The 13,444-nt window shown below is 43.3% G+C and overlaps 1 protein-coding gene across 15 annotated transcripts in view; it reads right to left on the bottom strand.

Moving 5' to 3' along the window:
• Window positions 1-446: 446 nt before the first annotated feature.
• The window catches only part of BLTP1 (bridge-like lipid transfer protein family member 1), a 2,102,388-nt gene continuing 2,089,390 nt past the window's right edge, over window positions 447-13,444 (bottom strand). For all 15 annotated transcript variants that reach the window (XM_078676841.1, XM_078676840.1, XM_078676839.1 and 12 more), the window contains one exon: window positions 447-1,047. In XM_078676841.1, the coding sequence (XP_078532967.1) occupies window positions 831-1,047 (217 nt within the window). In that variant the 3' untranslated portion in view covers window positions 447-830. The remainder of the gene's footprint in view (window positions 1,048-13,444) is intronic.

Genomic DNA, 13,444 nt, shown 5'->3' on the forward strand with positions numbered 1-13,444 from the left:
ACGTTTCCTAGTTGCCGCCCCAAGATTGTGGAATTCTCTCCCACAAATCATAAGAACTTGTCCGAACCTAATGTCCTTCAGGAAGAAACTGAAAACCTGGCTGTTTAACCTCTGAAAAACATCCTCAGTATCAAACAAGTGAGTAATACAATACAGCGCCGAGACGCCTGCGGGCAATTGTTCGCGCTTAATAAATTCTAAAAATAAATAAAATATATACCAGCATTATACCAGGAAAATTTGCAGCACGTGTCACAAAAGGGCCACATGGTGCTGGTGAGGTATGGATGACATTTTTCAAAACCACCCAGCAACTTGAAAAGTAGGTTCAAAATATGGAATGTGAGGGGAGGAGTATCAACTTGATTATTAAAGTAAGAACATTTTCGAAACGTTCCCAACAATTTTAAATGGAAAAAGACTTCTGGTAAAGAATACATGCATCACACTGTCAACAAGAATTTATTTTGATATTGCAAATAAAAATAATGAAAATTCACAGTTAATTATTTGCACATATTTTACAGATGTTGGAATCATATTGCACATATCGACCCAATAACCCAAACTGTGAGTTTAAAAATGTCCTCACCCATTCTCTTTCCCAATATATACATATGTAATAAACATGCAATACTTATCCATCAAAGAATGGCAGCTTACACCACAGTAAACAGGTACACTCACATTGACAACAGGGCAGCACAATGTTACTAGAGTTAGCTTTCAGGATCAGTTTTAAAATACATTCTTATTATACAATAAAAGAGTTCAGTGTAATAGACCGTGGGTTTGGATAAAACAAGGGTTGTTCTAATATTAAAATATCTCTAGTGCTCCTCCTTGTCTTTTCCTTTCCTTTCTTTTTCATCCTGAAGTGCAGAGCCAAGTTTTTTAATGAGGACAGATAGCACTTTATCCAATGGATCCATAACCCCTCGCTGAAGCCATTTTGGAATGGTAGTTCTTGCATGGTGGAAACCCAGCTTTTGCAGTATGTAATCTACACCGACTGGGTCAATTTTTCTTCCAGTCCAAGAAATTAGCCTAAAAGTAAAATATTTTGATTAAACAGGTGTAATTCATCAGGGACTGCATTACAATATTAATGCTCAAAGTAAACATATACTTCCAAATTAAAATGTAGCAGTGAACAGCACAGAACACACAAGGGTAATCATGAATATGTTTACATGTTCATCAACATGCCTCTACTGTATGTTAGATTTAAAAATGGTGAAGAGTCAATTTCACCCTCACCAAAAAGTGTGACAAGTTTGGCTCAGTAAATTCACATCCTGTCCAGTCGAAGAGGTATGATCAAATTGTTGGTGAATGTAAGAGAAAAATGAATAGACACTATCATAACACCTGAAGTGGCACCACCTGTAAGTGGCAAAATGAACAAGATACTTACCTTCGGTCACACTCTTTCTAGTGGCTACTCTAACTGCAGATTCCTCACCGTGTAAATATTCCCTAGGCATCAGACTGGATCTGGAAAAACTTTAAAGCAGTACTCTTGTGTGCCAAATGGTGGCCTTGTGCATCCTGTGGGGATGTCATTTTGTTCCAGAAGAGACCAGCAAAATGACATATAAGCACCACTCATGCACACCTCTTAATCTCCAAGCATAGAGATGCATTTCATTTTGTCAGGACACGGAAGCAGCACACTGCCCTGCTGCTGTGAAAAAATATTTACGGCGAAGCGGCAGCTTGATGGGGAGGACAGAAGCTCATGCCCAGGAGTTCTGGATACCTCACTCTCCTGGCCCAATTAGGTATTGCTTGGATGACTTGGGCCTGGTCATTGCTGATATTCTTCACAACTTGGAGCAAGAGAGGTAGTGGCAGTGAGGCATACAGGAGTCCCAAGGTCCACTCTAGATAGAAGGTGCCTCAGAGAGAGAGCTGCCTTGGAAATGCCAATGCGCGAAACCTCTGACCATACACGTTCATGATGCTGGCGAAAAGATCGAGCCAGGGTTCTCCCCTTTTTTGGAAGACCGACTGCCCCTGTACCTGTGCAATTGCCATTTGTGATCTTCTGAGTTAGTCTGCCCTGGTGTTTAGAGATCCTCCATGTGGTTTACCACCAGAGAAATTCCTTGGCAATCCAGCCACTTCCAGAGGCATAGAGCCTCTTGACACAGGACCTAAGAACCCACCCACCTCACCCTGCTTGTTGCAGTATTACATGGCAGTGGTGTTGTCCATGAGCACCTGCACCAGCATTCCTCTTTTAGTGGGCAGGATAGCATTCAGAACCAGGAAAACGACAACCAACTTTAACAAACTGCTGTGGAGTTGAGTTCCTTCTGAAGAACAGAGGCCTCTGATCTCAACTTCAACATGGCCCCCCCAAACCCTGCAGCGGTGTATCCATGACACTGTCAGCTCCGGGTGGGTGTAAAGAACGCTGACCACAGACCCAATAGATGTGCAGAAAACACAAATTTATTGTTGACTGGTGGGCCACAGCAGAGTCTGGCCCATGACCTAATAAGGTGTCTGTTAAAGCCTTGTTAAATGGCAGGAGGGCCTCAAAAGAAGATTTCCGCAGCTGAAGAACGTCTGTCAAGACCTTAGTCTTCACCTCCAAGTTGGGGAGATGGAGGTCAAGAATTACTGCAGCCCTACACATTATCATGGCATGGTCATCTTTTGCAGTCTCCTCAGAAATCTGGATACAATCTGGTAAGATACCCCTGATTATGTGCCCACCAGGATTTGAGATCTCACTGCAGAGCCCGCATGTGCAACCTGGTATGTTTTGCCAGCAGGATGCAGGAGGCCAACAATCTCAGGAGCCTCTCGTCATCCACACTGAGATCCTGGACTGAGGCTGAAACATCAAGATCCTAGGCTGAATGTCCTGGACTCTCTGCTCCAGGGGGAAAGGCACGAAACCCTACCGTATTCAGAATATCTCGGAAGAACGGAAGCACCTGAGGAGGAGTCGTGTGACTTTGGCACATTGATAGTGAACCCCAATGATATTAGGTGGTTTACCGTCATCCGGAGGTGGTTCACGACTGCCTCGGGCAAGTGTGTGTTCAGCAGTCAGTCATCAAGGTGGGGGGAAGACCGGTACCCCAGACTTCTGAAGATGTGCTGCAATCACCACCATGACTTTTGTGCACACCTGAGGGGTACTAGTGAGACCAAAAGGGAGCACAGCAAACAGAAAATGTTTCTGTCACACCACAAGCCACAACGCAGGTAGGCTGGCAGAACGGGTATACGGAAATAAGCGTCCTGTAGGTCCAAAGCTAGCATCCATTTTCTAAGGTTCAGGGCAGACAAGACCTGGGCTACTGTGAGCATTTGGAATTTTTCCTTCCAGAGGAAGGTGTTGAGAGGGCACTGGTCTAAAATAAGTCAAAGGACTCTGTCTATTTTGGGCACCAGAAACTTGCGGGTGTAACAACCACGTCTTACTTCTAGAGCAGGTACTCTCATTTTTTTGTTTAAATATCTTTATTGGTATTTTCTGATTTTATCATAACTGGCATCACATTTTATACAGCATTTTCAGATGTTCACCGCAAAAATATAAAATACATGCGACTAAGAAATGGATATATAACAACAATGTGAAAGTGATATTAACACATTATTCCAGCTGACAGATACATACATTGTGTGGGAAAGGTATGGAGAGGTCCCAGTGTGCCATTGCTCGCATGTGCTGCTACATCATGGTCTATGCATCTTAAAGAAGGTACACATCATAATCAGGACAGATCTTGTCCGCGCCAGCACCACAATACCTGATATATATGCAATCCTAACACAGATAAATAACCTACTGTTCGGATTTGAACAACAGTATAAATAGAATAATATAAATTGGCAATGCGTGATAGGAGGTCACTTGTGGATACCAATAAGACCTATTTTTTAAACATATAATCAAAACTAAAATTTTACAATACTACAAACTGCCATCCAAGGAATTTAAGTCGGGTTGCTGTTTCATATCTGTGCATGATGATATATTGTCTACACACCATTACCTTATGGCTCTCCTAGTCAGGGGTTAAATAAAGGCGTGTACCTACATATAGCTATAAAGACAGCAGCGGGCACCGTCCCTCTCGGATGTGTGTAGGGCCCTGGTAATCGCTAGTAATGTATCGGGGATCGCATGGATCTGTAAATGTCTGTGTATCAGAGTGCAACAGCGTCGAGTGATCATGCGGCTAGATACTATTGTGTCTGTTGCAGGTCAGCGGACTGCGCATTCTCATCGTCCATTGCAGCATCACCTTGAAGGGCAGTCAGTACTAGAGCAAGTACTCTCATGATAGCCCATTTAGTCAAAAGGGCTTGCGCTTCCTGCTGTAAAATGGAAAGTCAGTCATTGGTGGAAGTTGTGGTAGTGAAGAAAGGAAGGAGATGGCATAGCCCTTGTGAACAATTTGCAGAACTCATCTGTCAGATGTTATGGCCTGTTAACCTAGCAAGAATCATTGGATCCTGCTTCCCCTTAGGTGGCTGTGCTCCACTAATCATATGCTAAAAGGGTTTTGTATTTGGGGATGCATGGGATGGGGTGGTATTGGACAGAATGACCCATTGACCTTGGCTGTGAAGACTGTGAGCACTGCGGCCACGAAACTGCTGGGCACCAAGTAGGAGTTGGATTGGCTGGCCGTATGGGATGCCTCTGCCAAAGCAGAAAAGGAGTGTGCCGTAGCCCTGTGCTCCTTGAACAACTCGAGGGCGGAGTCTGCCTTGTTCCCAAACAGGCGAGGTCTATTGAACAATCTGTCCATTAGGGATGACTGAACATCGCCTCAAAAACTGGTGGACTGGAGCCAGACATGGCAGTGAATAACACTGGTGCTGATGTCTCGTGTAATGGAATTGATAGTGACCAAGCCGCAATGAATCGTGAACTTGGCAGCATCACAGCCATCCTGAATGGCTTGGTAAAGGACAGATCGGAGATCTTAAGGGATACCTGGGAGGACTTCAACTACTGTGTCCCAATGGTGAGGTAACCGCGCCCCAGAAAATAGCTGGAATTCACGGATCTCTGCACTAAACTGGCAGATGAAGATCCTCGTTTGCCAAAGGTTTTGACACATTTTGACTCTGTCTGAAGGAGTAGGTGGGAATGTGCTGGGATTGGTCTTATTTGCGGACACCAAACCATCACACATTCAGGGGAGGGGCGCTGAGATAAAAAATAAAAGTGGGAACTCTTGGGCAGAGTGATGGCGTTGCCCAATTTGGTGCTGACTGGTAGGCCAGAGCAAGGTTTGGCTCATGCCCCCAATAAGGTATCTGTTAAGGCATTGTTAAATGGCAGGAGGGGCTCAGAAGATGTTTCCCCAGCAGAAGGACTTCTGTCAAGACGTTGGTCTTCACCTCCAAGGTGGGGAGCTGGAGGTCAAGAACTTCCGCAGCCCTACGCATTACCATAGCATAGGAAGCTGACTCCTCAGTGGCTGGTCCAGGGGGAGAGAGAAAGGCATGTTTAAGGGGAGGTATCAAGATGCCTTTAAGGTGCCTTTTCAAGGGCAATGCATAGTTGGGCAGGCAAAGTACCGCCAATTCAAAGAGGTCTATAAGGCCTCCTTGAAAGCAGATCTCAAAGCAGCATCACAATACCACATGCATGCATTCAGGCTGGTCCCTAAAGGACTTGCGAGAAGCAATCTTCCTTAAATGTAAGATTGATCTACTACCTATTGAAAAAATCGAGAAGGCACTACTATGTCTACAGTAAAAGCTCTATGAAGGGGTTAACAAAACTGGTTCTCTATTAGCAAGGAGACTGAGGAGCCAGACAATCTCCAGGAAATAGGGGCACTACTCTTGATAGAAACAAGGACGAAGTGAGGGCCTTCCAGGATTTCTATTCCTCTTTGTATAGAGAGGATCATATCTCCCATGAAGAGGCAGGTGTTTTTAGTCAGGTAGCACACCTTACCAGACTTTCTAAAGCTAAGAGTGAGTAAATGGAAGAACTAATTGCTAAGCTAGAAGTCTTTAAAGCAATTTTGGACATAGACCCATACAAATCCCCCGGGCCAGATATCCTCACAAATCTATTTTTTAAACACTTTTAATCCACACTAGTTCCCCATCTGGTCTCCCTATTTAACTCCTTCTTGTCCTCGCACACTGTATATCCCTTGAAGGCTTCAGTGAACATCACCGTAATACACAAGCTGGGTAAACCCACCAATATGTGTGGAGCCTACTGACCTATCGCTGAACTATGATGGAATCCTTTTCACAAAAGTCTTGGGAAACAGACTCAGCCACACTTGCCACATCAAATAGACCCAGATCAGTTGGAATTCACCCAACAGAGGCAAGCAGCGGAAAATATTAGAAGTGTGTTACATCTAATAGCAAAGGCCAACCACAGAAATACTGATGGTGATCCTGTTGCTAGACGCCGGAAAGGATTTTGACAGGGTTAACTGGAAAATTTTCACCCAAATCCTAGAAACAATCGGCCTTGGACCCCAGATGTTGTCATGGGTGACAGCTGGCTTTGAGTTCCCAACAGCACAAGTTGTAGTTAATGGGGAACATTCAGACAAAATCAACCTGTCTAGGGGGACAAAGCAGGGCTGCCCGTAGCATACAGACATAAAGGACATGTCCTTTGGGGGAAATCAACATATAATACATCTGTTTGCAGGTGACATTCTCCTCACACTAACAGACCTATTACGCTCAACCCCCAAAAAAATGTAGCTACTGGAAACCTATGAGAGGGTGTCAGGATATAAGGTGAACCGTGACAAGTTGGAGATGCTCAGTGTAGGATTACCCCAATATTAAAAATAATCTCGGACCATGATCTCATTACGATGGGCCCCTAATAACAGTCTTAAATATATGGAAATCTTCTTACACCACAGCACCGTCTGTAACATGCAGCAAACTGCTCAACACCATCAAAAAAGATCTTCATAAATGGAGGAATCTGTATATAGATATCTTGGTTTGGTACAGTAGCAGTAGGTTGTTTTTTCAAGGATTGATTGGTTGAGCCTGGTCCAGACTCAGACGTTTGTGTGAAGTGCAGAACACCGCAGAAGTGGCTGGTCTGCTCATGCTCCCAACATGCCCTGAAATGTTTGTGGTCTTTCCCGTGAGGGTTCTTGTTGCCCTCATGCCACTTCCCTGTCACTTGTAAACCAATATATCAGCAACAAGAGAGAGAGGGTATGAGTAGGCACTCCTAGACCCCGGGCTAATTCATACAAAACAACAGAGGAGTGACTTGGCACAAGAACCTAAAAAAACAACAACAACCACTGTTCCCTTAATGTGTGGTGATGGTTAAATAAATTAACCCCCCTTAGTGTGCTCTGTCTTTATCTTAGAAAAAATGGTACTGCCTGTTCCGTTAGTATATCGTCTGGTACGCTGCTCACCCTCTAGAGCTAGCAGTCTGCAGTGGAGGAGCTCTATTCATTTAGAAGGACCCTCACTCACCACTAGTTGGTTACATGCTTCATCATCGGGTCCCCGCTAGGGTGACCGAGTATCACCCTAGCGTGCTACAAAGCCTGACTACAGCGGAGCAGGATGTGGTGAGTGGAACAGTGCCCAAATCAAAAAGTGACTAAACGTGTGGTGTTAGTGCAGTTTTAAAAAATGCGTAGGTTGTAACCAGGTCAAAAATTTTTAATGATGGTCAACCCGCATTGGTTAAAAATTGTGAGTGGACTAAACAAGGTTCTGAGTTAGGGAACCCGAGTCCTAAAAATTGGTCGACATGTTTCTGCTGTTTTTTTTATTGCTTTTTGCTCAGCATTCTTCAGGACCTAATAACTAGTCCTCTGGTGGTGTGCGCGCGCTAAGGCGTACCCTCCAGAGAGGCTCTAAATGTGAAAAACAAATTAAATATAAAAATGTGTGAAAAAAGCATCACACATCAGTTAACCATGTCATCTCATGCCATTTGCAGAAACAATCATAGCAACAAAAAGCGGGACATTAACATGCCCCTTCGGTGAGGGTGGCGCGGGTGTACTTCACGCGGTGACTTTTTCTGCACTCGCGGCTCCCCGCCCGTGACCTGCTTTCTGGTCCAACCCTCCCGGAAACGATATCGATACCAGAGGACTAGTTATTAGGTCCTGAAGAATGCTGAGCAAAAAGCAATAAAAAAAACTGCAGAAACATGTCGACCAATTTTTAGGCCTCGGGTTCCCTAACTCAGAACCTTGTTTAGTCCACTCACAATTTTTAACCAATGCGGGTTGACCATCATTAAAAAATTTTGACCTGGTTACAACCTACGCATTTTTTAAAACTGCACTAACACCACACGTTTAGTCACTTTTTGATTTGGGCACTGTTCCACTCACCACATCCTGCTCCGCTGTAGTCAGGCGTTGTAGCACGCTAGGGTGATACTCGGTCACCCTAGCGGGGACCCGATGATGAAGCATGTCACCAACTAGTGGTGAGTGAGGGTCCTTCTAAATGAATAGAGCTCCTCCACTGCAGACTGCTAGCTCTAGAGGGTGAGCAGCGTACCAGACGGTATACTAACGGAACAGGCAGTACCATTTTTTCTAAGATGAAGACAGAGCACACTAAGGGGGGTTAATTTATTTAACCATCACCACACATTAAGGGAACAGTGGTTGTTGTTGTTTTTTTAGGTTCTTGTGCCAAGTCACTTGTAAACCAATGACAGGTAGTGGCGGGCTTGGGAAGGCGGCACCAGTGCGGCTTGCGGCTACCTTCCTCTAGCTGGATGGAGGAGAAGAGAAGACTAGGACAAGCTGTGAGTTAGTGAAGGGGGATCTCACCTCTGTGGCCCTCTCTGCTCTCCTGTCTTCCCCTTTCTAGGCTCATCATCTAGTGTAGTGCTGGTTGTCCATCCACTGACTCAACAGTCCGTTTGCGTTTGACATTGGCCACTTAGCTTCTCTGCATTCATGCTGGAGCACCTGTGAGTGGTTCGAGGACAAACTCCTGGTGCTATTTTCGCTGTGCTTGAGCGGCAAGGATGGTTTTCTATTGTGGCGCACCTTTGATGCTATGGTGTGCCCTGAATTATAAATTGAGAATTGGCATGGTTAGGCTGAAGCTGGCTCCTAGGATTATAGAAAAATATAGGAGCTGTGCACTAAGCATCAGAGACCTGGAGGCCAACATGTATCAATGTGTCATCTTTGGTAAATCAAGGAGTAAAGCAAGACGCAGAGGTTTTATTAAATGCAACCTTTGAATTTAGATGTCTACCCATTTGAAGTTGGAAATCGTATGTGCGAACTGCGCTAGCACTCTGATTAACTAACATTTACATACAAAAGCCCAAAGTGGATTATTGTTATTAGTATTGATGACCTGCAGTAAAGTAAGGACTATTGTGGTTCATTGTGGTTAGTCCTTTTTCCCTCTACCCTGACCCCACGTTTGCATCGTATTTCATTTGGATTATAATCCATTGTGGAGGTGAGTGGGAGTTTGTGCCAAACCTAAGGCCTGACTAGTTTGCTGTACCTCCCTAATTGCTCAAATAGCCCATGACCCCCACAGCCTGACCTTGTCTGACCACTGGTAGGCGACAGAAAGTGTCTATATGTGGCTGGTGGTCCACTTAGGTTTGTGGTAGAAGAAGCAATCACAGTGGAGTTGGAGGCCAGGTGTTATCTGACTGGACTAAACCACTGTGAGGAGGCTTGGGAACAAGTTGATTATTCCCTCTGTTCTGCCCCTGTGTGACATACTGCACTGTGCTACCAACATTTAACTAGTTAAACACAGTCACATGTTAATTAGATCATTACCACTTGGATTTGGAATGGGTAAAAAAGCACCTCAAACAAGTTCTCCACTTAAAGGATCATAGTTGAATACAGTAAATAAGCCTCAGCCTATGTCATCTGGAAGTATCGATAATAATGGTATGGAGTCTGGCAGTATTAAAACATGCAATCTAAAGATGAGCTCACATGATGAACAGACTACCAAGAGTCCACTGAGGATACTACGTTTAAGGGTTGTGAGTAAAAAAGATCTTAAAAAAAGGATGTCAAAACTTGATAAGTCAAGGACAAAGTCTGTAAAAGGTGCAAAGTTAACAATTAACCCCTTCAGTGCTAATGACAAGGGTAACTCGTCATGGAGTTTCCATTGATTTCAATGGAAATTACATTGAAGTGGTACCAGATGCTTAGCATCCAAGTGGTTAAAGACTATATTAAAATGATAGTGGACGAAATCGTTGCTGGTAAACCTCCAACCTCTGGCAATTTAATAAAAATGAAAAACAAGTCGACCTAATTGATTTAACAACTCCTTTTAGAATCCTCATTAGTGAGCCAAGCGACCCAAGAGGCACAAAATAATACTTTAATGCAGGAAGCCACAAAGGCTGCTCCAACGAGCCTAATATCTGCTTTGTCCAAGTCAAATTTTTAAAGAAAGAAACTTTGAGTGTTTGCCCACATAAAATTAATGCAGGAGCTGTAAGTTGGGACACTACTTGTAAAAAGGACTTTGAAAGCAGAATTGTAACACAGGTTTGTGTCGCATCGGACAAGCAAGCTGAAGATTTCATTGATGAGGGCCATGAAGAACCGATCACTATCAGGTGTTTCTTAAAAGAGGTAGATCGGGTTGCCTATGAGGCTGTGGTACCACATTCAATTGATAGAAATACAATTGATTCTATTAAAAGCACCACTGATATTGAAAGCCAGGATAAAAAAGTGATAATACAGAGCAATAAACATTTACAAGAATTAGGTAATGGTGAAGGACCGGAGGTCGCCTTAATCTGTCCCGTGAAGGGTAATATTGTAAATGATAAATCGATTCTAGACGTAGTTTAAAGCGATAGTCGCATCAGGGAATGGATCTACATGCCTTTTTGCTCCATGCTATCGGATAAAAATTGTGTCTGGGCTATTAAACAGTCATCATGTCCATTGCTATCTTGAATGATAAAAACAAACTGAAGCAGATAGGGCTACTCCATCTATTCAAAGAAGACTTTCCCTGCCCTTTATGATCAATATGATCTCGACCCAGGATGTGAGTTCCCACGAAAAGAGCATTTCTATTATTAGGCAAAATGTTATGCCTAATACAAAAGATCTTACCCTCCCTATTCAAAAATGTCCTCATTACTCCGTAGAGTTAAATAGTTATCAGGCCTGGCTTGCTCCAATGAATAAGATTCTTGATTCAACTGACCATCTTCTAGCTATATTAAAGGATGTGGAAAATAATGCAGACATCAATCAATCTTCAAATGTTACACATCTTAGCGGAACAAAAAGAAGGGGTTGGAAAAGATGCCAAATGTAAACCATTTAGGGAAGGGACCCGACATTATTTTTAAGGATCAACGGTTGCAAGACTTCCCTTTTAGTAATAAAGCCACCTAAACTGAGGCGGCTTGTCTTGCATTGAAGTGCTTGAAGGAGGCTGAAAATTCTCAACTGGGAACAGTTTAAACTAACCAGAATTATTCCCACAAAGAGACTCAGTTGGAAGGTTTTTTAAGAATAATGCCTGCAGTGTCAGGGAGAGAGAACAAAACTGCTGATGCTTTGACTAGTAACATTTTGAACCCCGTAACAGTCATTAGCGGAGATACTGTATTTAGAATGGTAACATTACCCTCAACTACCGACTTACAATCTAGTTCTTTACGTATTGAAAAAGATTCACCAATGAGCCGGAAAGTGTTTCCTATCTTTAAAACAAAATGTACAATCGAGGCTAAGGTTGGATCACCTCTTTGCAAATACTATAAGTATTCAGGTATCCAATAGTTATGGTTTACATTCATGAAGAGTGGATTACTTCATATTGCAAAACATGAGTCTAAGGCTGCTGAGTCCCTAGGTGAAGAATTGCTTTTGAATGGCTGTTGAACACAGAGTGAGGCTTAAGCCCCACAAAATGATACATTTGAGTAGGTTTGCACTCAGATTAACCCAAATCCTAGTTTTTCAGAGTGCAATTCTACTGCTACTCAAGCAATTCAGGTGAAAAATACAGGTGTGGCTCCTAAAAGCATCCTTTTATTAGAGGACAAGGATCTGAATGGGGATGCAGATTACGAAGTTTTAATGAATTATGACTATAATTATATACATTCTATCAGTTTGGACCATATTAAAACAGATGAAAGTGTCTTGAGGTGTATAGATATTTTTGTTTATTACTTTGCCCCTCACTTAAATAGACATAAAATACTGGCAATACTTGCCAATATACCAAAGTTATCAAAAATTACTTTGAGGGATATCTCCTTGGTGGTTTCCAAAGGATAGGAACAAATCTTTGGATTGGCAGAATATTCTTGTGCACTTTAGATCTGGACTCATTGCAGACGTAGTATTAAACCATGTGGATAATCTCAGGTGCACTGGTATGATGTTTATAAACTCATGTCTATGCCAACTAAGGTGAATCCGCGCCACAAGGTTGCTCCAATCTCTGCTACATCGGGGGAAAGGTCATAAATCCCACTAGTATACTGGCCCAGAAAGATGTTAGACATAAAGGAGCAGTATTGGAGCATATTGCATTAAAATGGTCAGATAAAAGGTTGCAAAATATGTAGAAACCCCTACGATCCATTCGATAATAAAGTTCAGGACTGGAATTGGATTGCTTCTATGATTCAACCAAAAAATAAGGTTTGTTAACCCCCAGTATAGGAGATCCTGACATCAACATTCTTTACATCCTCTCCTGGAACGTAGCTGGCTTTAAGAGAAATCTTAAATATTTAAGAGCTGTGCTGCAAGAACAAGATATTACTGTCATTGCCTTGGGTTACAGATGTGGTGTTGAATGACTATTTATTTTTAATCAAAAAGCTGTTAAGGGTCACTATAGCAGACCAGCAAATGGCCTTATTAACCTAGTGGCTGTTAAGTATATAACTAAGTGTCCAAATTTTAAAGAAATGTTCAGATTTGTTTAACCATTGCTTTTTTTGGTCTGTGCTGTATGGACTTCCCTTGATATGTGATAATGTGCCAGTGGGGGAGGTGATGGCGAATCCTGCGGCCCACTGGCGTGTGGTGGGCCAGAAACTGTGGACTGAAACAGCAGACTAGGAAGGCCTTGAGGCAGTGGTGGTAGGGGTGGCGGTGGACTGATCTGCCCGCTAGCCCTGTGACCCACCTTGCTGTCATACAAATTGCTCTGCTTATGGAGGATGCGGGGTCAAGACCACAATGGATGGTGAATCCCGCTGCATCTTTGCTCTCGGCAAGTGCTTGGGAGAGCACCTTTCAAGCCTCCGCTAGACACTGTGGCAGCACCTGCGCCACCATGTCCCACACAGAGTTGGAATAAAGGAACCAAAAGGCCCTTGTAGAAGCAGAGTCCGGGATCACTAGACACTGTGGCAGAAGGTGTGTGCGATGAAACTGGGGTTGCCTCATATGCACAGGCGCCCCTGTCTTATGTTTAAAGTGCG

Source organism: Lissotriton helveticus, chromosome 2_1, assembly GCF_964261635.1.
Source record: "Lissotriton helveticus chromosome 2_1, aLisHel1.1, whole genome shotgun sequence".
NCBI classification, from domain to species: Eukaryota; Metazoa; Chordata; class Amphibia; order Caudata; family Salamandridae; genus Lissotriton; species Lissotriton helveticus.